General features: G+C 28.6%; 1 protein-coding gene and 16 non-coding genes across 17 annotated transcripts; 13 read left to right on the top strand and 4 right to left on the bottom strand.

The window, feature by feature from the left end:
• The first annotated feature begins 2,273 nt into the window (after positions 1–2,273).
• Trnaa-agc lies at positions 2,274–2,346 on the top strand. Its single transcript has one exon. It is a non-coding gene; the product is annotated as a tRNA-Ala (tRNA).
• A 378-nt stretch (positions 2,347–2,724) lies between these two features.
• Positions 2,725–2,797, top strand: Trnaa-agc. The gene has a single exon. It is a non-coding gene; the product is annotated as a tRNA-Ala (tRNA).
• A 211-nt stretch (positions 2,798–3,008) lies between these two features.
• On the top strand, positions 3,009–3,081 carry Trnaa-agc. Its single transcript has one exon. It is a non-coding gene; the product is annotated as a tRNA-Ala (tRNA).
• Positions 3,082–3,235: 154 nt separating this feature from the next.
• Positions 3,236–3,308, top strand: Trnaa-agc. Its single transcript has one exon. It is a non-coding gene; the product is annotated as a tRNA-Ala (tRNA).
• A 466-nt stretch (positions 3,309–3,774) lies between these two features.
• On the top strand, positions 3,775–3,847 carry Trnaa-agc. The gene has a single exon. It is a non-coding gene; the product is annotated as a tRNA-Ala (tRNA).
• Positions 3,848–4,022: 175 nt separating this feature from the next.
• On the top strand, positions 4,023–4,095 carry Trnaa-agc. The gene has a single exon. It is a non-coding gene; the product is annotated as a tRNA-Ala (tRNA).
• Positions 4,096–4,214: 119 nt separating this feature from the next.
• On the bottom strand, positions 4,215–4,287 carry Trnaa-agc. Its single transcript has one exon. It is a non-coding gene; the product is annotated as a tRNA-Ala (tRNA).
• A 171-nt stretch (positions 4,288–4,458) lies between these two features.
• Positions 4,459–4,531, bottom strand: Trnaa-agc. The gene has a single exon. It is a non-coding gene; the product is annotated as a tRNA-Ala (tRNA).
• Positions 4,532–4,857: 326 nt separating this feature from the next.
• Positions 4,858–4,930, bottom strand: Trnaa-agc. The gene has a single exon. It is a non-coding gene; the product is annotated as a tRNA-Ala (tRNA).
• Positions 4,931–5,585: 655 nt separating this feature from the next.
• Trnaa-agc lies at positions 5,586–5,658 on the top strand. The gene has a single exon. It is a non-coding gene; the product is annotated as a tRNA-Ala (tRNA).
• A 606-nt stretch (positions 5,659–6,264) lies between these two features.
• Trnaa-agc lies at positions 6,265–6,337 on the top strand. The gene has a single exon. It is a non-coding gene; the product is annotated as a tRNA-Ala (tRNA).
• Positions 6,338–6,671: 334 nt separating this feature from the next.
• Positions 6,672–6,744, top strand: Trnaa-agc. Its single transcript has one exon. It is a non-coding gene; the product is annotated as a tRNA-Ala (tRNA).
• Positions 6,745–12,118: 5,374 nt separating this feature from the next.
• On the top strand, positions 12,119–12,191 carry Trnaa-agc. The gene has a single exon. It is a non-coding gene; the product is annotated as a tRNA-Ala (tRNA).
• A 4,203-nt stretch (positions 12,192–16,394) lies between these two features.
• Positions 16,395–16,467, top strand: Trnaa-agc. The gene has a single exon. It is a non-coding gene; the product is annotated as a tRNA-Ala (tRNA).
• Positions 16,468–16,984: 517 nt separating this feature from the next.
• On the top strand, positions 16,985–17,057 carry Trnaa-agc. Its single transcript has one exon. It is a non-coding gene; the product is annotated as a tRNA-Ala (tRNA).
• Positions 17,058–17,500: 443 nt separating this feature from the next.
• Trnaa-agc lies at positions 17,501–17,573 on the top strand. Its single transcript has one exon. It is a non-coding gene; the product is annotated as a tRNA-Ala (tRNA).
• Positions 17,574–22,445: 4,872 nt separating this feature from the next.
• LOC119613408 (zinc finger BED domain-containing protein 4-like) lies at positions 22,446–24,974 on the bottom strand. Its single transcript, XM_037969442.1, has 2 exons — positions 24,193–24,974; positions 22,446–22,449 (listed from the first exon to the last, which is right to left on the bottom strand). The coding sequence occupies exons 1-2, from the start codon at positions 24,972–24,974 to the stop codon at positions 22,446–22,448; spliced, it is 786 nt and encodes a 261-aa protein (XP_037825370.1).
• Positions 24,975–25,744: the final 770 nt, after the last annotated feature.

The raw sequence follows: 25,744 nt of genomic DNA on the forward strand, positions 1-25,744 counted from the left end.
TAGAAAATCTTTCAGACAAAATAAAGATTAAAGATTTTTTATAGAATATGTTCTGTATTAAAGAATTTTTATAGAAAATTTTCTGTATTAAAGAATTTCTATTGAAATTTTTAAAGATTTTCTATAGAAAATGTTCTGTCTTAAAGATTTTTTATAGAAAATGTTCTGTCTTAGAGATTTTCAATAAAAAATGTTCTCACTTAAAGATTTTATATAGAAAATATTCCGTATTAAAGATTTTTTATAGAATATGTTCTGTATTAAAGAACTTCTATAGAAAATTTTCTGTATTAAAGAATTTATATTGAAATTTTTAAAGATTTTCTATAGAAAATGTTCTGTCTGAAAGATTTTCTATAGAAAAATTTCAGTATTAAAGAATTTCCATTGAAATTTTTAAAAATTTTCTATAGAAAATTTTCTGTATTTTAGATTTTTCTATAGAAAATTTTCTGCCTTAAAGATTTTCTATAGAAAATGTTCCGTATTAAAAATTTTCTGTATTAAAGATTTTCTATAGGAAATTTTCTGATTTTCTATAGAAAATGTTCTGTCACAAAGATTTTCGATAGAAAATGTTTTGTCTTAAAGATTTTCTATAGAAAATGTTCCGTATTAAAGAAAATTTTGTCTTAAAGTTTTATATAGAAAATTTTATGTCTTAAAGATTATCAGAAGATTTTCTATAAAAAAATTGTCTGCCTTAAAGATTTTTCTATTATTTTTTTATAAAATGTTCGCTTCTTAACGGGTTAATATTTTCCTTATAAATAAGCTCACAACTTTATCATCAATATCTAATTACGTACAAATTTTAACATGACGTTTGATGTTGTCTAATGCTTTAACTTGAGTGTTTGATTACAGAAAAAAAATTAGGAAGAAATAAACAAAAATTTATATAGAAAAAACAATTTATAATACAAAAAAAAAACTGATTATAAATGAGAGATAACAATTGAGAAGAGCTTAGATAATTGAAGATTGATAGATGGCTACAAAATAAACTAGTACAACTTGGTATACAATAACAGTTTTTTTTTTCTCTGCTGTAGACACTGAAGAAGAGGGTTTCCTCAATGAAACGATAAATTGCCAGCAATAACAATAACTATAAATAGTTTAAAAGAAAGACTTAGCAAAATAAAGCACGTACAAGTATTGACCCAGTTATAATTTTTAGTGTTAACTAGACTTGATTATTAAAAAAAAAACTATGTATAGAAAATAGACCGAAAAAAGGAATGAAAAATAAAAGTAAATAAATAATAAAAAAATGGAATAAATTAGCTAAAAGTTTGAAAACAAAACAAGAAATAAAATGACGTAAAAGACAGGTACTGATGAGAAAGTGATAGACAGACAGTCAAAAATTGTTTCTAGGGGAAATTGTTTTAAATAAAAGTGAATTTTTCTTTGTGGTGGGGTCTTCAAATGTTTGTTAGTTCTTATGAATATTTAAATAACGGTCAATATTATAATGTTTTAAATACATTTGGTAAAAAGCTTTTTGTAGTTGTTTCTGACGTCTTGTGTCTGTCTGTCTTTCTGTCTGCCTTTTGATTTCTTTGTGATAATTTTGTTTGATTAAAAAAAGCTTTAGGTATTTATGTGTGTGTGTGTTTTTTCTTGACTGCTGCTTTAGGCTAAAATTATTGAATAAAAACTGAACCAACTTGTTTTCTTTTTAGCTGGCATTAGTTTGATTAGTTTCGGAAACTATTTTAAGACTTTATTGTGGACTTTTGTGTGTATAAATTTGAAGTTTTAGTTTTCTAAATAACTTTGACGTATGTGTATTTGAATGAGTTCATTTTATATATGGGGGATGTAGCTCAGATGGTAGAGCGCTCGCTTAGCATGTGAGAGGTACGGGGATCGATGCCCCGCATCTCCAGAATTGATTTTTTTTAATTTTAATTATATTTAATTGAAATATAGAAGTTTCAAATACTAAAAAAATATTTAAAAAATTGCAAAATCTTTTGTATATACATATGTAAGTCCATGTTCTGATAACAACACCATAGTTCCACTAATGCAATATCTGGAGCGGAACAAGTTTAATTTCAACCTTTGTTAATAGCTGCCGCAATATAACTAATATGCTTTCTTTAGCCTCACTTCCCCAAAGTTATAAATTTTAACTTAAATTATTGGAAAGGATTCTAAATTTTTAAAACTGTATATTCTAGTGTAAAAACCGTTACAAATTACCGTTATATTATAAAATTGACAATTGTATTGTAAGTAAATTCATATTTTCTTTACCAGGGGATGTAGCTCAGATGGTAGAGCGCTCGCTTAGCATGTGAGAGGTACGGGGATCGATGCCCCGCATCTCCAGATAAGATTTTTAGAAACTTTTTTATTCTCAAAAACTTTAACATTGTAATTAAGATAAAAACATTAATAATATTAATTAAACTATTATAAAACTTTCATTCATCCGATTTCATCAAAATCTTTATTGGCGATTGCTTAAAACAAATTTAGAACCATATAGTAAATTCCGAATTTCTCAAACTATTTATTTGACTCAAAAACGTAATATGTCCTTTCAGATCGGATAAAGAACAGTCGATTTTTAGAAGGATTTTATAAAGAAACTTATAGTAAAGAAATGATCTACTAATATTTGGGGGCCTACAACTTAAACAATTAATAGTTCAATTAAATAAACCGTTAATCGCAAACCGATTAAAACTTTTGAATTTTTTATAAGGGGATGTAGCTCAGATGGTAGAGCGCTCGCTTAGCATGTGAGAGGTACGGGGATCGATGCCCCGCATCTCCAACCGAGATTTTTATTTTACATTTTTTCACAACTAAATAAAGTATTTAAAACAAGAAAATTAACTTTACTTTTAAAGTTTTCTTATAAATTACTTCCATAACTGGTAAATTATGCTCGAATAAACCTATAAATTCTAATAGCAACGTTGCCAAATTTCACTTTACTAGCAATTTTTTACTCATATGAATTTAAAATGCCTTAATAATTTTATGGGGATGTAGCTCAGATGGTAGAGCGCTCGCTTAGCATGTGAGAGGTACGGGGATCGATGCCCCGCATCTCCAAAATCTTTTAGAAATTTATTTTAAATTTAAATTAAAAAGTTAAAAAAATAGTTAATTTAATTGTATTAAAAAAATTTAAATTTTAAAAATATTTTTATTTAAAAACTATTTCCAGTTCCTTAATCACCAACATTCAATTTATTCATCACCACTTGGGGATGTAGCTCAGATGGTAGAGCGCTCGCTTAGCATGTGAGAGGTACGGGGATCGATGCCCCGCATCTCCAGAAATTTTTAAAATTGAATTTTAAAAAATTTCGAAAATGTAAATTATACAAAATAAAGGGGTTTATTTGAAAAAGAGTTAATATATGTATTAGACTTGAAATATGTTCAGGTTTAATAATAGATGATCTTGCAAAAGTTTTAAATATAAATCTATATTTGATTAATGAACTTATAGAAACGTCTATAAGTTAAACTAGTTCAAGGTTAAATCGGACAGAAAATATATGTAAATATATACATCGACTATTAAACGATATATGTTTAAAAATAGCCCTACAATTTGTGATTTCTGAAGTTATAGATACGACTTTGAAAACTTCATAACAATTATGTGAAAAAAGCATACGAGAATTATATAAATAATACCTTTTCAAAAGCACTTTTATTATTTATGTTCTATTTTTAACTTCTAACATTAATGGGTAACTGATTAATGTTGATAATATTTCAGAAAAATTTCTATATGGGGATGTAGCTCAGATGGTAGAGCGCTCGCTTAGCATGTGAGAGGTACGGGGATCGATGCCCCGCATCTCCAAAATAATATTTTCGATGAAATAGTTTCCATTTTATTTGAATGCATAAAAATGCATTTTACTTTAATATAATTTTAAAAAACGTGCCTAGTTTTTTTTTAAATTTTTTGAATAATTTTATATGAACTATTTGTTAAATATTTCCCATAATTTCAGTTGTGTTGAGATTCCAAACATGGGGATGTAGCTCAGATGGTAGAGCGCTCGCTTAGCATGTGAGAGGTACGGGGATCGATGCCCCGCATCTCCAAATATAATTTTTTCTTAAATTTTTAAGGAAATTTATAAATTTTTCCATAATCAAAATGGAATTTATTGGAATTGGTTGTATCCTTCATAATATGAATTTTAATTTAATAAAAAGTAATTTGGAGATGCGGGGCATCGATCCCCGTACCTCTCACATGCTAAGCGAGCGCTCTACCATCTGAGCTACATCCCCACGATGGAAATAACGGTATTTTCGAACTGTTTGTAATTAGAGCGATAAATGAAGAATATGTTTACTCTCCAAAATTTAAACTTATAAGTTAAAAATATGTTTATTTTGTCAGAAATATATATATATTTTTTAAATATATTTAAAACATATTGTTTAGCTAAAAAAGAGTTTTGGAGATGCGGGGCATCGATCCCCGTACCTCTCACATGCTAAGCGAGCGCTCTACCATCTGAGCTACATCCCCTTATAGATGGCTCCTAAAAAATTCAGTAAACATTTGGCAACGAATACAAGTTTTTATAAAAGAAATCGATTTATATGCATTTAATTAAATTTTAACTAATAACGTATTAACTGCATAGAAATTAACTATTAACCATTAAAGTTAATAGTGTAGTGATGACACTTCAGTAATTTCTGGATCTTCCTATTAAGCTGTATCAATTTCTAACTGGATTGTATTACAACACCTAAGCACAATTCTTTAGCTAGACGGTTCTATTAATAGATTTGAAAATTGGCAACAAGGCCATTTAACTTATATAGAATATAAGAAAAAAAATTATCAATTGGAGATGCGGGGCATCGATCCCCGTACCTCTCACATGCTAAGCGAGCGCTCTACCATCTGAGCTACATCCCCACGATGAAAATTGCTGCAAAGAAGTTGAGGCTATTTTAAAACACTTTTGAATTTGATTTTTTTTAATATTTATTTACAAAATTGTTTATTTTAAATTTATTTAACAAAATTAATCACGTTTTACTATATAGTTTATAAAGGCATACTAATTAATAGTAAGTTTAAAATATTGCATAATTTTTCGTTTAAACATATCAATAAGTTTTGAAAACTTTAGGTGTTTTTTGGTTATAAGAAAAATTAGCAAATGGGAATTGTAAAAACAGATCTTAACTTTATTAATAATTTTGCTTAGTTGCCAATTTTCATAGCTATTTTTAGAACAATTCTAAAGCATAAAGAACTAATACTTCTTAAACTTAAGGTTTGAGTTCGAGACCCATTGGTGATCATTTTTAGAAAAGTAATTTTAAATAAATATTCTTTCAATATTTACTTTTCAAATTACACTAATTAATTTAAGCGTGCACGTAATTTGAAACTATTAACGCTTTAGTCAATGTTAAATTAAATTTTGATTAGTATGCACTTTTCAAACAATAGTTTAAACGTGACTTATTTTATATGATTTTTTTAAAGAAAACTAAATTTGTTAACAAAAATTTTCACAAAATTTTTAATATGATTTTTTTTTACTTTGTTTCGTTTTTTATAAGGGGATGTAGCTCAGATGGTAGAGCGCTCGCTTAGCATGTGAGAGGTACGGGGATCGATGCCCCGCATCTCCAAATTGATTTTTTTTTGAAAATTAACTGTTAAAAAAGGTTTATAACAAAAAATTTAGACTAAAAACTAGTTTTAATTTGTGGATTTTTAAAATGTACTTAATTTTTATTCTATTGCAGTTTCTTGCAAAAGTTTTTTTTCTATAATCTAGTAAAATTATCGAAATTTTTCAACAAGGGGATGTAGCTCAGATTGTAGAGCGCTCGCTTAGCATGTGAGAGGTACGGGATCGATGCCCCGCATCTCCAAAAATAATTTTATAATACTTATTAATTTGCTATTAATAGTAAAATAAATTTGCTATGTTGCCAAATTTCACCTTAGCTATTATTAGAACAATTCAGCTAAAGAACTGTGCTTAGGCGTTGTAATTTATACAAAACTGTAATCTAAAGCTATTTTGAGAGAGTTTCTAAAAAACTTAACAATATTTTTGCAATTTTAGTAAGCGGTTTAAATAAAAGCTATTTATAGCTAATTGGTATGCACTTTGTTTAAGAAATAATACGTGTTTAGCTCAAAAAATATTTGTTTAAATAATTAATTTTATTTAAAAATTTCAAATCTTTTTCAAATACAAATCTAGTAATATAAAAAATTTTCTATAAGGGGATGTAGCTCAGATGGTAGAGCGCTCGCTTAGCATGTGAGAGGTACGGGGATCGATGCCCCGCATCTCCAATACCTTTTTTACTATACGTCTTAATAATCCACTACTTAATGCCAACAAATTACTACTAATTTGTTTGAAAATCTATTCAATTTACAAAACAAAGCTTGTTGTTGTTGGTAGTCATTGGTCAATTAACTTTGTTCAATATGCAGCATAATTTGTATGCAATATACCGGTTGGGCGCAAAAGGTAATCAAAGCTACGTGATCAATTAATGACATTGAATTGCAAAAAAGTAACTGTGTTTTCTGTTTTATATGTTTGTTTTGCAGTATTTTTTTCATAAAAAGTATTTATTTTAATGTAAATAGTTTATTTATATATATAGTATTTATTTTATCGGGGGATGTAGCTCAGATGGTAGAGCGCTCGCTTAGCATGTGAGAGGTACGGGGATCGATGCCCCGCATCTCCAGGTTTATTTTTATTTTATCAACTTTTGTTTTCAGGCTTAATTAACACTTACTTACAGTTTAGATATTACATAATGTTCTTAATAATTTGCTTACCTGCAAATAGAAAAGAAAATAAAAATACAATTAATAAGGTTTTTATGAATGAATATATAAAAAGAATATCTGGAGTATAGATCAATATATAGTTTGGACTGCAGATCACTCTAAAGTCTGCAATATAGATTAGTCTGTGCTATAGATTATCATTTAATACAGATCGATTTACTGGTTGGACTATAGATTACTTTATAAGTTGGAGGATAGATCAATTTGAAGTTTGAAATACAGATTACTCTATAGTTTGGACTGTAGATCAGTCGAACTTTTCGACTACTGATCACGCTGAAATATATATAGGCTGAAATATATCTGGATTATAGATAAATTTATAGTATGGACTATACATCAATCTATAGTCTGGACTATAGATCAATCTATCGTCTGGCCTTTAGATGAATCTATAATCTGGACTGTAGATCAATATATTGTCTGGACTATAGATCACTCAATAGTCTGGACTATAGATCAATCTATAATCTGGACTATAGATCAATATATTGTTGGACTATAGATCAATCTATCGTCTGCAATATAGACCAATCTATAGTCTGGATAATAGATCAATCTATAGTCTGGATCATAGATCAATCTATAGTCTGGACTATAGATCAATCCATAGTCTGGATTATAGATCAATCTATAGTCTGGATTATAGATCAATCTCTAGTCTGGACTATAGATCAATCTATAGTCTGCACAATTGATCCATAGTCTGCACAATTGATCAATCTATAGTCTGAACTGTAGATCAATCTATAGTCTGGACTATAGATCAATCTATAGTCTGGACTATAGATCAATATAGATCCAGATTAATAGATAGATTGATCTATAGTCCAGATCAATCTATAGTCTGGACTATAGATCAATCTATAGTCTGGACTATAGATCAATCTATAGTCTGGACTATAGATCAGACTATATACTAATCTATAGTCTGCACTATATATTAGTATATAGTCTGATTTATAGATCAGACTGCAGTCTAGACTATAGATCAGTCTATAGACCACTATCTAGTCTGGATTACGGATCAGTCTATAGTCTCGACTATAGGTCAATAATAAGGAATACATTAAAACAATAGGCTTAAATACATCAGTTTATAGTCTAGACTATAGATTAGTCCAAAGTTTGGACTATTAATGAGTCTAAATACTGGACTCTTGGTATTCTTGACTATAGATCAGTTTTTAACTAAAAATCTAATTGTTCACTAAAAATGAAAAATTTCCCTAAAAATTAATTTTTTTATTAAAAATTAAATTTTTCATTAAAAACAGAGTTTTCTCTAAAAATTTGATATATCTCTAAAAATTCCAATTTTTCACTTAAAATCTAAATTTTCCCAAAAAATTTTTTTTACTATAGACAAATTTTTTTTTTAAGTCCAAAAATAATTTTATTAAGATTCGCTAAAATATTCGAAATTACTTTAGCAAAATGTTATCACTCTAAAACATTTCTGTAAAAAAAGTTTTACATTTAACCAAGAATTTTTCCAACAGTTTCCATTTATTTTCTATCTTTTTTTTAATAATAAATAGAAAATATGTTGTTGATCTTCTTCTGTTGCCACAAACCTATAATCTCTAAAATAGATTAAAATTTTCTGTAATATGACAAAATGTTTAAATCTCAAAATGATAGATTACAGTATTTGAGCAATAGGAAAAAATGCAGTAAAATATACATATAAATCATTTCAAATTGCTACAAATGCATGCGTACATTAGTCATCAAGTAGAAAACTGAAAATTAAAAAAAAAAACAACAAGAACTATAAAAACTACAGAAAAAACCTAAAACAGGAAATGCCTAGAAAAAACTACTAAAAACTATCTCTCACAAACACACACACACACAATTCCATAAAAAATGCAACAAAAAGTTGTAAATATTTTTAGAGAATCTCAAAAGAAGAAAGGATTTGTCATGGCAAAATAGAACAAAAAAAAAATGCAAAAATCCTCAACACAGCAGAAGAAAGACAACAAATTACAGAATCTGCAGTAAACGACATTGGCTGCCACATACGAGGGAATGAATGTGGTAACCAGAAAAAAGCCTTTAGGCTTTTACTAGTGAGTGTGTAGTAAGTAGAAACATTTTTTTTTTGTTTCCTTAAATACAAATTCTAAAAATATTAGTATGTATTTTAAAATCTCTTAATGTTATGAGTTGAGTTTAGTTTCATGTATAATTTGTGTAAAATTTATGGAACAAAAAAATAAATGAGAAGTAATTATTCCCACTTTTTAGCAGAGATTCCTAAATTGTTGATGGATGCTTGAGACATACATATTTGTATAAAACATACAAATCATTATTTTTGATAGATCGACCAGTAGTCTCAACTGCAGATCATCAGTCTACAGTATTGACTACAGTCTGGACTATAGATCAGTCTACAGTATTGACTATAGATTGGTCAATACTCTGGACTATAGATCAGTCTATAGTCTGGACTATAGATCAGTCTATAGTCTGGACTATAGATCAGTCTATAGTGTGGACTATAGATCAGTCTATAGTCTGGACTATAGATCAGTCTATAGTCTGGACTATAGATCAGTCTATAGTCTGGACTATAGATCAGTCTATAGTCTGGACTATAGATCAGTCTATAGTCTGGACTATAGATCAATCTATAGTCTGGACTATAGATCATTCTATAGTCTGGAATATAGATCAGTCTATAGTCTGGACTATAGATCAGTCTATAGTCTGGACTATAGATCAGTCTATAGTCTGGACTATAGATCAGTCTATAGTCTGGACTATAGATATAGTCTGGAGTCTATAGTCTTGTCTATAGATTAGCCTATAGTCTTGACTATAGATTAGTATATAGTCTTGATTAGGAATTCGTCTATAGTCTTGACTATGGACAAGTCTACAGTCTTGACTATCGATTAGTCTACAGTCTTGTCTATAGATTCGTCTATAGTCTTGAGTGTTGATTAGTATATAGTCTTGACTATGGATTCGTCGATAGTGTTGACTATGGACTAGTCTATAGTCTTGACTATAGATTACGATATAGTTTTTACTATAGATTAGTCTATAGTCTTGACTATAGATTAGTCTGTAGTTTTGACTAGAGATCCCTCTATAGTCTTGACTATAGATAAGTATTTAGTCTTGACTATAGATAAGTCTATTGTCTTGGCTATAGATCAGTCTGTAGTCCTAACTATAGATCAGTATATGGTCTTGACTATAGACCAGTCTATAGTCTTTACTATAGATTAGTCTATTTCCTTAACTATAGATCAGTCTATAGTCTTGACTATAGATCAGTCTACATTATTGACTACAGTCTGGACTATAGATCAGACTATGGTATTATATATCCGTCTATAATCTATAGGACTCTAGATCACTATACATTAATGACTATAGTCTAGACTTTAGATCAGACTATAGTCTGGACTATAGATCGGTCAATAGTCTGGACTATAGATCAATCTATAGTCTGGACTACAAATGATTATATATAGATTTGTATAGATTAGTCTATAGTCTACTACAAATGATTATATATAGATTTGACTATAGATTAGTCTATAGTCTTGACTATAGATTAGTCTATAGTCTTGACTATAGATTAGTCTATAGTCTTGACTATAGATTAGTCTATAGTCTTGACTATAGATTAGTCTATAGTCTTGACTATAGATTAGTCTATAGTTTTGACTATAGATTAGTCTATAGTCTTGACTGTAGATCAGTCTATTGTCTTGACTATAAATCAGTCTATAGTCCTGACAATAGATCAGTCTATAGTCTTGACTATAGATCAGTATATAGTCTTAACTATAAATCAGTCTATAGTCTTGACTATAGATCAGTCTATAGTCTTGACAATAGATCTGTCTATAGAATTAACTATAGATGAGTCTATAGTTAATACTATAGATTAATCATTCTATAGTCTGGACTGTAGATAATTCTATAGACAAGAAAAACAATTTGAAAAACGTCGGGGAACTCTGCCTTAAAAGCATTTCTAGCAGTCTTTAGACTAATGAGTAAAATTAAAAAATAAAACATTATAGTCACAGGAAAATTCTTAACTTCCCCTTTTATTCACAAAAAAAAAACACAAACTTATATTTATTTTTATTACTGCCAAATGACTACTAAATGATGGACTTTAGGGCTTGTCTAAATAATAGTTCTCCAACATATAAGAAAAGGGAAAAATGTAGTAAAATTCCTCTATTACTAATTTCTTAAATAATTCCCTATATTAAAACTAACGCAGCATTGAGTGCGAAAGAATGAATGACTGACAGACGGATGGACGGACTGATTGCCATGTTCAGTTTTTGTTTAGGGAAAATTGATTAATGACAAACGAGCAACCCAGCAACCAAAAACGTCTAAAGGATGTTTTGAAAAGTATTAAACTCTATTTTACTTTAAGTGATTAACGACAAAATTCTCCTAACACTCATGCAATGCTGCATGAACATGAAAGTTATTTAATGATGATTACTAAGCATCATTAGAGAGTGTGATAGAGAGCATGAGGAGCAGCTTGTCTGCTGTTAGTATAGATATGACAGGGTTGGAAAATTTTGTATAATATACATTTAAAGGGTAGCATTATATATTCGAGTGTACTTATTGTAAATTTACGCTCTTACCATCCCTGCCGCGCTGCATCCCAATTAATATGCGAATGAATATTGATGGGCTGACGACTCAAAACAACTTATGTATGAGTTTGATGTTGTGTGGTTGAGTTTTATGGACAGGAAGTGCCATTTTGAAGGCATGATTTAGACATTTTTTTCCTTGATGATATTTTTAGTAGTTTCTTTTAAGATGTTTCTTTAAACGTGTTGCAATTATTTTATAAAGTAAGGAAATAAATTGGAAATATTTTGATGGAAATATTAATTATCCAAATGTTCAATTGGAAACCGAGATGCCCCGCATCTCTAGTAGTTCTTTGTTTTTTTTTCCAAGTGATCTTCATATCTTCTTCAACATATTACTGCTATTTTGGCATTACTTTCTTAAACATATTTACATTAAACAAGATCAAATCGCCCTAGTAATGGGTCTGTTGGTATCACACTTGATCCGTTTAACTTGATCGCCATATTAACTTATGTTTGCTCAAAATATAAGTAGTGACCCTTGTAGGTGTTCAAAACGTGTACAACTTTTAAATGCACTAAAAGTACGTGCAGTGATTTTAAAATATTTATTGTAAATATTTTTTAAACGTTTGTTTAAAAGTTTTGAATATTACCATCAGGGGATGTAGCTCAGATGGTAGAGCGCTCGCTTAGCATGTGAGAGGTACGGGGATCGATGCCCCGCATCTCCAGGATCACTTTTTTATGTCTCAAAAATTTGTATCGCTTTTGCGATCCCTAATCGAAATGTTTAGTATTTTAGTTTATTTTCTTAGAATTTTCCCATCAGTGTCCCTGAGGGAACTAATATCTGGATTAACATCGCTTCCAAGATATTTGAATCTTAATATATTGGCAGTAAGTCACAGAGAGCCCTCTTGATGATCTTTTACTGATTTTTGTAAATTAATATAAATGACCATTCAAAAAAGTGTACAAGTTTTATTTTTGCTTTTTATTTATTACCATTAAAAATCTTAATGTTTATTTAGCTGTCAAAACATTTCCCATCTTTGTCTTGGAAATCTTTCACAATTTTCGATAAAATATTTTAACCAATTTTTCTTAATAAAAATAGATTAACAAAATATTGGTACATATATATAACAAATCAAACAGACACATGTTAGCTTAATATTAAAGGTCTGTTGTCAATATCTGGCGCCAAACAAGTGCATTTAGGTTATGGCCTTAACATGTCCATCAAATCGGTTGATACATGTCAGAGCAATGATGTGTAGAGAAACATAAAGTAAATTACAGATAAAATGTAATACATCAATTATCTATTAGTCATTTATTAATATTTTTATTTAAATCACTTATTTCCTAAAAATGCGTTTACATTATACACAGTCTAGTCTATAGTCTAGTCTATAGTCTAGTCTAAAGTCTAGTCTATAGTCTAGTCTATAGTCTAGTCTATAGTCTAGTCTATAGTCTAGTCTATAGTCTAGTCTATAGTCTAGTCTATAGTCTAGTCTATAGTCTTGTCTATAGTCTAGTCTAGTCTATAGTCTTGTCTATAGTCTAGTCTATAGTCTAGCCTATAGTCTAGTCTATAGTCTAGTCTATAGTCTAGTCTATAGTCTAGTCTTTAATCTAGTCTATAGTCTAGTCTATAGTTTAGTCTATAGTCTAGTCTATAGTTTAGTATATAGTCTAGTCTATAGTCTAGTCTATAGTCTAGTCTATAGTCTAGTCTTTAGTCTAGTCTATAGTTTTAGTCTATAGTCTAGTCTTTAGTCCAGTCTGTAGTCAAGTCTATAGTCTAGTCTTTAGTCCAGTCTATAGTCAAGTCTATAGTCTAGTCTAAAGTCTAGTCTATAGTCTAGTCTATAGTTTAGTCTATAGTCTAGTCTATAGTCTAGTCTATAGTTTAGTATATAGTCTAGTCTATAGTGTAGTCTATAGTCTAGTCTATAGTCTAGTCTATAGTCTAGTCTATAGTCTAGTCTATAGTCTAGTCTATAGTCTAGTCTATAGTCTAGGCTATTATCTAGTCTATATTCTAGTCTATAGTCTAGTCTATATTTTAGTATATAGTCTAGTCTATAGTCTAGTCTATAGTCTAGTCCTATAGTCTTCTATAGTCTAGTCTAGTCTAGTCTATAGTCTAGTCTATAGTCTAGTTAGTCTATAGTCTAGTCTATAGTCTAGTCTATAGTCTAGTCTATAGTCTAGTCTATAGTCCTAGTCTATAGTAGTCTAGTAGTCTATAGTCTAGTCTATAGTCTAGTCTATAGTCTAGTCTATAGTCTAGTCTATAGTCTAGTCTATAGTCTAGTCTATAGTCTAGTCTATAGTCTAGTTATAGTCTAGTCTATAGTCTAGTCTATAGTCTAGTCTATAGTCTAGTCTATAGTCTAGTCTATAGTCTAGTCTATAGTCTAGTCTATAGTCTAGTCTATAGTCTAGTCTATAGTCTAGTTATAGTCTAGTCTATAGTCTAGTCTATAGTCTAGTCTATAGTCTAGTCTATAGTCTAGTCTATAGTCTAGTCTATAGTCTAGTCTATAGTCTAGTCTATAGTCTAGTCTATAGTCTAGTCTATAGTCTAGTCTATAGTCTAGTCTATAGTCTAGTCTATAGTCTAGTCTATAGTCTAGTCTATAGTCTAGTCTATAGTCTAGTCTATAGTCTAGTCTATAGTCTAGTCTATAGTCTAGTCTATAGTCTAGTCTATAGTCTAGTCTATAGTCTAGTCTAAAGTCTAGTCTATAGACTAGACTATAGACTAGACTGTGTATAATGTAAACGCATTAGTCTATAGTCTAGTCTATAGTCTAGTCTATAGTCTAGTCTATAGTCTAGTCTATAGTCTAGTCTATAGTCTAGTCTATAGTCTAGTGTATAGTCTAGTCTATAGTGTAGTGTATAGTCTAGTCTATAGTCTAGTCTATAGTTTAGTATATAGTCTAGTCTATAGTCTAGTCTATAGTCTAGTCTATAGTTGAGTCTATAGTCTAGTCTATAGTCTAGTCTATAGTCTAGTCTATAGTCTAGTCTATAGTCTAGTCTATAGTCTAGTCTATAGTCTAGCCTATAGTCTAGTCTATAGTCTAGTCTATAGTCTAGTCTATAGTCTAGTCTATAGTCTAGTCTATAGTCTAGTCTATAGTCTAGTCTATAGTCTAGTCTATAGTCTAGTCTATAGTCTAGTCTATAGTCTAGTCTATAGTCTAGTCTATAGTCTAGTCTATAGTCTAGTCTATAGTCTAGTCTATAGTCTAGTCTATAGTCTAGTCTATAGTCTAGTCTATAGTCTAGTCTATAGTCTAGTCTATAGTCTAGTCTATAGTCTAGTCTATAGTCTAGTCTATAGTCTAGTCTATAGTCTAGTCTATAGTCTAGTCTATAGTCTAGTCTATAGTCTAGTCTATAGTCTAGTCTATAGTCTAGTTTATAGTCTAGTCTAGTCTATAGTCTAGTCTATAATCTAGTCTATAGTCTAGTCTATAGTATAGTCTATAGTCTAGTCTATAGTATAGTCTATAGTCTAGTCTATAGTCTATAATCTAGTCTATAATCTAGTCTATAGTCTAGTCTATTCTACAGTCAAGTCTATAGTTAAGTCTATAGTCAAGTCTATAGTCTAGTCTATAGTATAGTCTATAGTCTAGTCTATAGTCTAGTTTAGTCTATAATCTAGTCTATAGACTAGTCTATAATATAGTCTATAGTCTAGTCTTTTTTAAAAAATATCGGAATTAAGGTAAAATGTTTTATAATTAGAAATCTAATCCACAATCAAAACATACTCATATACTTACATTCTAACTTTTTTTTAAAACCCTATTATCCAGTTGTTTTTCAATTTATTCAAATTTTTTTAAATAAAAGTGAAATTAAATTTTTTTTTTTTTTAAGATTACACTTTTTCTGGCAAATATTTCGTGTGAACGCAGCTAAAGAATTTCTTTATCTATTATTCCGTTTTTTCTGTTATTCATTTGCCATTCAATTCTTTTAGTTGATAACAATTGTTAACTTATTTTTTTCAACTATTTTTTTTTTTTTGGTAACCGCTACCAATTTTTGTTGTTTGGAATTATTGTTTATTTTAGTATTTTTGTTTATCGGTTTTATTGTAGAGAACATATTTCGATTGTTTTGTATACTTTAGAACTATGGGTATTTGCGTTTTAAGCCAAATATAAACATAGCTACACACGTATGTTATATACTTGTATAAAACTATATAACAACAGTGGCCAGCACAAAGAGAACGTAAACATTCGCTTAAGCTTTGAAGGAGTTTAAAATTATGTAGAGAATTTATTAATAAGTATTCTCTAAATTTGTTAGTGTGAACAATGAATTTTCATTGTTTTTTTTACTTAGACGGCCTTTGGCCACTATTAGTGCTGATCACTGCTTTTTATATATAGTTATTTATGTGACTACTTGAGATTATATTTATTAACATACTTTTGAACCATAACCTACCATAATCTCTATTAAAAATAAAACTAATAAGCAAGCAAAAAAAATAAGAAATAAAGAAAAAAATTGCTTTTTTTAATAAAAAAAATCTAAAAAAGTTTTGTGGTTGCTAGAGAAAAAGTTTAAATACTTTAACTGAAAAAAAATTTAAAGAATTGGTAAAAAAAAGTTGAGTAAATTTCAAACATTTTGGCAGTAATTATTTAAAGTATTAAGCACTAAAAGTTTTCTACGGAGTTAAAGCTTTTAGTAGTTTTAAATAAAAACTATTGATTGAAAATTTCAAAATGCACTTAAAGAAACTTTGAAGTACGTGATTTGTTTTTCAATTATAATTCCTATACACAATGCATTAGCCAAAATTCATTGCTAGTGGTAATTGATTTGTTTAAAATTTAGTTGGAAATTTTTGTAAAAAAAATTTTGGTAAAATTGTGTAAATTACAAGAGGGGATGTAGCTCAGATGGTAGAGCGCTCGCTTAGCATGTGAGAGGTACGGGGATCGATGCCCCGCATCTCCAGGATCTACTTTTTTACTGAAGATATTTAAAGAAAGAGTTCAAAGTATCCAAAGCTTTTGAGCATAAAGCGTTTGAAAATATTTATATTCAATATACAGAATGATCTTCAAAACGAGCTTTCAATCGACGAGAGATTTTTCTTAACTTTTCAGAGAAGATCCTAGTTCCTTAAATTAAAGATTTGCTTTAAATCCATCATAAAATATTCGCAGAACAGACCTAATCTTAATTCCAAAAATTCCTGCTGTCATCTTTAGGAACTAAGTAAGATTCCCAATAATAAATTACCGGCTCGACTGACGTAATCTGCTATGAATAATGTTCATTCATATAAATCTTGTCAACGATTTTTTAGTATTTTTCCAATAACAATTTATATCATTTCAATTTGAACTTAAACTAAGTGTAAGTCATTACTTGCATATTAAACAAGATTTAGATGCAACTAATTTGTGCACTTGATTGAATTTAAAAAAAAAATTATAAAATAATTAAATTTTTATAAATTTTACATCAAGGGGATGTAGCTCAGATGGTAGAGCGCTCGCTTAGCATGTGAGAGGTACGGGGATCGATGCCCCGCATCTCCAAAATCAATATTTTTGCAAAGTGATACTCGTTTTTTTAATCTCTACTTAATGCTATTAAATTTACTCTCTAAATTTAATCTCTATAACAAAATAATGACATTTTTTAAAGAAAATTAAAACAAATCCATATTGTGTCAGATCTATTCAAATCACATTTGATCAATTTCATATCACCAGCTCCCAGGAGTTTTAAACGGATGTTTTAAAGTCTGTCTTTGTAATCACTTTAAACCTTATATTGTTTTGCAAACCATCAAATACTATTCCGATGATAATTATCTCTTTATTTATATCGCCGCAAAACATAAGTAGTGACCCTTGTAAGTGCCGAAAAACGTGTAAAGTTTTTAAATGCATTTTATTTAAAGTACGTGCAATGATTTTAAAATATTTATTGGAAAAATGTTTAAAAAAATTGTTTAAAAGTTTTAACTTTTTCATCAGGGGATGTAGCTCAGATGGTAGAGCGCTCGCTTAGCATGTGAGAGGTACGGGGATCGATGCCCCGCATCTCCAGGAATCTTTTTACGATAGTTAAAGAAAGCTTAAAGCCATTGCAGTAATATAATGCAGTTACACTATTCCGTTGCCCTTGACAATCTCATGACTAGATTTTGATCGATATTAGGCCAATTCACGATATCAAAAATAGTTAGTTTTCTTAATATATATATTCATTTATGAAAAAGTTTATCAAATAATTGAAATTTTTTAAAATCCTTTTGGAATTTATAAAGAAATACCAATATTTACTTATGTCTACATATTATCGAGAATATTCCAAGATTTGGATCAACATTAAGCGAATTCGCGATATCAAAAATAGTAATTTTTCTTTCTATAACTGTAATTTTACAAAATCCTTTAGAATTTATAAAGAAATACCAATATTTACTTATGTCTACATTTAATCGAGAATATTCCAAGATTTGGATCAACATTAAGCGAATTCGCGATATCAAAAATAGTAATTTTTCTTTCTATAACTGTAATTTTTCAAAATCCTTTTGGAATTTATAAAGAAATACTAATATTTATCAAGTTCTACTTTTAATCGAGAATATACCAAGATTTGGATCAACATTAAGCGAATTCCTAATATCAAAAATAGTTTGTTTTTCTTACTATCTATATTCATTTATGAAAAAAGTTTATCAAATAATTTTAATTTTGCAAAATCCTTTTGGAATTTATAAAGAAATACTAATATTTATCAAGTTTTACTTTTAATCGAGAATATTCCAAGATTTGGATCAACATTAGGTGAATTCCTGATATCAATAATAGTTATTTTTCTTTTATAATTGTAATTTTTCAAAATCCTTTTGTAATTTATAAGAAATCGTAAAATTTATCAAGTTCTACTTTTAATCGGGAATATTCCAAGATTTCGATCAACATTAGGCGAATTCCTAATATCAAAAATAGTTATTTTTTCTTTCTCTAATATAATTTTTCAAAATCCTTTGGAATTTATAAAGAAATACCAATATTTACTTATGTCTATATATTATCGAGAATATTCCAAGATTTGGATCAACATTAGGTGAATTCCTGATATCAATAATAGTTATTTTTCTTTTATAATTGTAATTTTCAATTACCTTTGGAATTTATAAAGAAATCGTAAAATTTATCAAGTACTACTTTTAATCGAGAATATTCCAAGATTTCGATCAACATTAAGCGAATTCCCGATATCAAAAATAGTTATTTTCTTTCTATAGTTCTAATTTTTCAAAATCCTTTTGGAATTTATATATAAATACCAATATTTACTTATGTCTACATATTATCGAGAATATTCCAAGATTTAGATCCCGATACCAAAAATAGTAATTTTTCTTTCTATAATTGTAATTATTTAAAATCCTTTTAGAATTTATAAAGAAATATTAATACTTATAATCTTTAATTTTTAATCGAGAATATTCCAAGAACTATATAGCTAACAGTTAATGTGTAACAAAAACCTAAAATACTTTAAGTCATTTATAAATTATAACCTGATAATGTTTAAAATACTGCTTTAAAACCACATTAAATCGCTCCTGATCCTCAACCTTAATAGATTTATTGTAGATAAACTTCTAGTTAACAACTTCTAATAATATAAATAGTTCATCATCCCTAAAACTTTACAAACTTCATTAATTACTGTTACTTCTAATTACTTACTTCTAATTACTATTTTCGTAGACAATTCTTTCCGCTATTTGTTTTACTTTATCAAGATTTATTCCTTAACATTGCCTTTTTATTCTTATATTTGTCTCAAACTTAAAAGAAAAAAATCACGTTTAAACAATTTTACAATTAAAACGCAATTTCTATGCATTTAGCATTTTTTGGGAGTACGTGACCAATTTATAATTTAAAAATATACAATTTTTCTCAAAATACAAAAAAATGTAAAAAATTAAATGTTGTAAACAAATACAAGGTTCAATGAACTTGTTATCAAAGGGGTTAAAATTACAAATGTTTTTTTTTTAGGGAATTTGTAAAATGTTAAAAGTTTTGTGAAATATTTTCAAAAAATAATTAAAATATTCCTTATAAAATATTTTCCATATGAATAAGAATGTAAATGAATGACTTTCTTAATAGTGCTAGCGTTTAGGGCAAAAATTTTGCACTTTTTTTTTGCCCTATTTCAATAATTTTAAAAGATCACGAACTTTAAAAGATCACTATAAACATAAAAATAAACTATTAAATATTTTCATAAAAATATTTTGCATATGAAAAATGTGGCATTCTTAATAAGGCTTGTATATAAGGCAAACAATTTTGCACTTTTTTGCCCTTTTTAATTATTTTCCTTAAAAAAAGCAACGAATTTAAAAAAAATCCTTAAGAATTATTGAACAACATGATAAAACACACACATTTTGAAGTTATTGTTTGTTATCTAATAAAATGCAACATTTTGCAAAATTGAGAACAAAAATTTTCTTGTAAAAAAATATCATAATTTTTACAAAAATTTTCAAACAACAAATTATTAGAAACAAAATCTACAAATTGCTCTGAAAATGTTTTAAATATATAATATTTTAGCAAACAGTTTTCTATCAAAATTTGTCTTATCTGTTCGACCTTAATGTCTATACAAATTTGTTTTTTTGGCAATTTTTTCATATTTATTTGAAATATATTTTTTTCCCCCTTAAAACATTTTTTAGTTGTTTATTTGTGGTAATTTTTTATTATTTCATGGCGATTAATGTTGTACAATAAAAAATAGGAAAAAAAAATTTGTTGTAGAAAAAAATATATGGGTTTCATGTCTTGTGGCATGATGATTAACTGGGGGCCAGCACCAATTGTTATTATGTGTTATTACTGTTGTTGTTTCAATTTAATTGTATTCAATAGACACATTCAAGTTAACATTTAAACAGTATTGTTTGAATCTGAAGCAACTTTTGCTGATACCTTGGGAATATAGACCAGACTAGAATTGAGTCTTTAATTGGCAAGACAGATCAGACTATAGTCGAGTCAACATATCAACTATAGTCTAAGATCAGTCTTTAGTCGAGACTATAGTCTAGATTATTAACCACACCATAATCGAGTCTTTAATTGGCAAGACAGACCAGACTATAATCAAGTCTAGAGATCAAACTATAGTCCAAGATCAGACGTTAGTCCAAACTATAGTCTTTAATGGGCAATACAGACCAGATTATAGCCGAGTCTAGAGATCAAAAACTTTGGCTGAGACTATAGGATAAGACTATAGTTTAGATTATTAACCAGACTAGAATCGAGTCTTAAATGGGCAAAACAGACCACACTATAGTCAAGTCTACAGATCAAACTATAGTCCAAGATCAGGCTTTAGTCATATTATTATTCATTATAAAGTCACGACTACAGATTAAACTATAGATCAGGAAATAGTGGTGACTATAGATCAGACTATAGTCTAGACTATTAATCAGAATATAGTCGAGATTACAGATAAAAACTATAGTCGATACTACAGAATAGACTACTGGCGAGACTATAAATTAGAATAAAGTCTAGACTATAGAGCAATACAGACCTATAGTCGAGACTATAGATCAAAATATAGTCTAGATTATTAACCAGACTAGAATACATTCTTAATGGGCAATACAGACCAGGTTATAGTCTAGTCTACAGATCAAACTATAGTCCAGATCAAGCTTTAGTCTAGATTAAACTATAGTCAGACAATAGTGGTGACTAAAGATCAGACTATAGTCTAGACTATTAATCGGACTATAGTAGAGACTACAGCTAAAACTATATTCGATACCATAGATCAGACTACAGTCGAGACTATAAATTAGAATAAAGTCTAGCCTATAGAGCTCACTATAGTCTTGATCAGGCTATAGTCGAAACTACAGATCACACTATAGTCGAGACTGTACATCAGAATATATCGGACTATAGATCACATTTTAATTGGAATTATGCATCACACTATAGTCGGGACTATAGATCACACTATAAACTAGATCAGGCTATACTCGAGACTACAGATGAAACTATAGTCTAGACCATAGTCAAGACTACAGATTAAACTATAGTCAGGGCTATAGATGAAGCTATAATCTAGAGTACAGATTAAACATATAGTCAAATCTGAATATAGTATAAGTATAGATCACATTATAGTCTGGGGTCTAGATCAGTCTATAGTCTTGACTACATATCCTACTATGGTTTAGACCATAGATCAGATTATAGTCGAGCCTTATAGATCAGACAATAGTATAAACTATTAATCATACTATAGTAGAGACTATAGATTAGACTATAGTCGAGCTTATAGATCAGAAGATAGTCGAGACTATAGATCGGACTATAGTCTAAACTATTAATAACCGTATAGTCTATTAATCAGACTATAGGCGGGACTACATATTAGAATAAAGATTAGAGAGTAGTATAGATCAGACGATAGTCGGAGAATATAGATCAAACTATAGTCCAGACTATAGATCAGCAAACTTTAGTTGAGATTATCGATCACACTTAAACAGCAGTCGATACTATAGAACAGCCTATAGTGGAGACTATAAGGCATACTATAGCAAAGCACAGTGGGCCAATTCGCCTCTAAGTATGTATTCCTAAATATAACAAACATGAAAGTTGTTTAACTTTTGAACAATATTGTTGTAGTCACACCGCTCAAACAATTGACTAGACACAACTTTGGATCATGAATCATTTTGTTAATTCTTTTATTTCAGCTGGTTAGTAGAAAAAAAGGAATACAATTGCAGTTTTTCTCTAATAGGGAGGTTGTTTGCTTTCCAAAATAATTTAAAAAAAAAAATATTTTTAAAAATAAACTTACAGTTTTTTAAGTTAATAACAGAAATCTTCATTTTAAGTGACTTACCTGAAAAGAGAGAAAAATAAAAAAAATTATTTTAAGAAAAATTTCAAACAAAAATATTTTTTTTAGCTACCAACCTAATGATATTTAAATAATCATAAAGAAACCATATAATTTTATTGCTTTCAGCAAATAGTTTGACTTTAAATATTATTATATTTAAAATTACTGCTAATGCTAGTAATAGTTAAACAATAGAATATTTTTAAAATTTTTCCAATATTTTAAGTGTGGAAAAATTATGATTAAGAAGCAGGTGTCTTACATGTTTTAACACATTTTCGTTGTTTTTTTTAAGTTTTAGGTGGGTGGGTCATTTTTAAAAAAGATTAAAATAAAATGACTCAGTAAATTTAGAAAAACAACAAACAAAATACTACTGCTACAAAAACAGCAAATTAACACAGATATTTGTCATTTGAATTCAAATCCCAATAAGACAAAGATATTTGTAGGTCATTAAAGTGAATAATAACAATCTCAAATAATTTTATATGAATTTTCTCCCTAAAATAATATTAAATCACAGGAAAAAATTATTTAACAAAAAAACGTTTGTGGTTAAAAATTTTTGTTAAACCACAAAAACCATAAATATTTTACAAATAATTAAATCAGTTTTATTATTTTTACAGCTCAATGGAAAAAGATGCAAAATCTAATAAATATTTTATACACACCTTTCCCACGCTCTATTTATAGGTGTTATTATTACATAAATCTATTTGCATATTTTAAGCTTTTTTTGCTAATTAGTATTAAATTTCAAATGAAAATTGACACGGCTTATTTTTTGGCGAAATAGTAAAGTAATTTAAATTGAAATTTGTGTATAATTATTTTAATGTAAGACAATTTATTGTGGGCAGATTAGTTTACTTTTGTTTTATATAAACGGCTTATAAGAGAGATAAGGGTTTAATCCGTTTTTGTTGATTGATTATAAATAAATTACTTGGAATTTGGTGGATTAAATGGAAATTAAAGATACTACAAAGGATGATTATATTTAATATTAGATCAGACCATAGTAAAAACTATAGAACACCCCACTATAGCCTGGACTGTAGTAAAAACAATAATATTTTCCGTAGACTAGTCTATAGACTACACTATAGACTAGGGATGTTGCGAATGCTAGTTTAGCGAATGCGAATGCGAAAGCGAATAGTAATTTTAAAATTTTGCGAATACGAAAGCGAATGCGAATATATACCGAAATTATTACCTAAGAGAAATTTTTAATTCAAATTTTGCAAAAAAGTTATGTTTGTTTTTATTTGAATTCAATATTACAAACTAAATTTACACAAAAATCGTTAATAAAATACAAAAAAAATTAAAAATATTTTAGTTAAAAACATAAGTTATTTTAATTGAAATTAATTAATTTCCACTTACTAGTAATACGACTAGATAATTCATGTTTCATTACTGATTTTGGCTGCTTATTCCAAGTATACTAAAGGCCTTATTCATAAAAAATATTTTATAAACAGTTTATAAATCAAAATTTTGTTTTATAAACCTTTATAAAATAAAATGTTGTTTATGAATAAGGGTGTTAATATTTATTTAGATTTAAAAAATTATATCAGCAACTAAACTGTTTAATGATAAATATACTATTATTTAAAACAAACCCTTTAATATTCAAAATTTAATTGAGCCAAATTATATTTTATAAATAAAAGTTTTGCTGCTTTGTCACTTTTAAGATTGAAGCGTCGAGTATCATATATTAACCCAGCTCCACTAAATAATTGTTCACTAGGAACACTTCCGGGGGGAGTGGATAGAAACTGACGTACTACCGGAACTAAAATTTTATATTTTAAACAGTTTTTTTTCCACCATAGTAGTGGGTCTTGGGAAATGTGAACTTTTCGTTCCTTATCATATTCTTTTAATATCTCGTTTATTTCAGAAACTGTTAATATTTCATCCACTTCGTATTCAATATCACTGCTGTCTTCATTTAAAAACATTTCTATATCAGCTTGTATTTGTGATGAAGCGTTATGGGGACCTGCGTCGTTGTCATTAGCTATTAAAGTAGTTTTCTCTGTTATTTTTGTTGAAGAATTGCACACTTCAACATCGGAATAATTTTGATGTATTAATTTTACAAGTTCAGAGCGAATCTTATTTTTATCATCCTCGCCAAAAAACTTTAGTTTGTATCTTGGATCCAAATATGTTGATATTGAAAATATTGGTGTTTGTCTTAAATCAGAAAATCTGAAATTCAGCTCATACATAAGCGTTTCAATTATTTTGGCTACATAAGGTGGACCGCTTTCCAATGATTTTTCTTTATTTAATTTAGATGTGAGAATGTGTATTAATGGTATAACCGACGAAATCGAAATAGTTGAACTGCTAAGTTCTCGAGTAACCTCCTCAAAAGGTTTTAAGATGTTTACACATTTTTCCATTATTTTCCAATCATCGAGAGTTATGGAAAGTTGCTCGTAGTTGTTAAGATACAATATTATTGAGTCTTTAATTTTCAATAATCTTTCCATCATATATATGTACTATTCCATCTACAAAAACATAAATTTGATTTATTTTATGGGGACTCCTTAACGACTCTAAACGGCTCCAATTTTTAACACAAAAAACTTTTAAATCGAAGCCGTTTATTGTCGGTAACTTATGACACATTTACCTGGTTGGACAATCCTGTATTACACCAAGAGGTTTTTGGTTCAGCTTGTTTTTTGTATATTACTCAGCTTTTCCTTTGCCAAAAGTGAGTGATTGAAATGTGAGACTAGTTTCCTGTTAGTCGCAATAAGCCCTTGAATTTCTTTTAAGTTTAAAGCATTTTTAATACAAGTTGAAGCTGATGTACGGAACAGTTTATGTGCAAAAAGTTAGTAAGATTCATTGCTCTAATCATATTAGACCCTTTATCATGGACAACGCAGTGTACTTTATCAGAAATTTGCCATTCATTTATCATTGAAAGTATAGTTGATTTTATAACATCGCCAGTATGACTGCCTTCGATGCTTTCACACCTGAGTACAATATTTACTCTTTGGAACTCCAATGATATACCATGTGCTGTCAAACTTAAAAGAGAAACCCCAGCACTGGGTTCCGACCAAATGTCAGTGGTAAAAGAAAGTTTGTTAAATGTTTTTAATAACTGAACAATTTGGTTCTTGATTTCTGCATACATTGTTTCACAAACGTATTCCGTAAAGTATTGCCGTCCCCTCAAAACATAGCGGGGTAATACTGACTCCATTAAACGACTGAACCGATTCCTTCTACAAAATTAAAC

The sequence above is a fragment of the Lucilia sericata genome, unplaced genomic scaffold (assembly GCF_015586225.1).
Source record: "Lucilia sericata isolate MDLA Ls3-8-SP2 unplaced genomic scaffold, ASM1558622v1 Contig002112F_arrow, whole genome shotgun sequence".
Lineage (NCBI taxonomy): Eukaryota > Metazoa > Arthropoda > Insecta > Diptera > Calliphoridae > Lucilia > Lucilia sericata.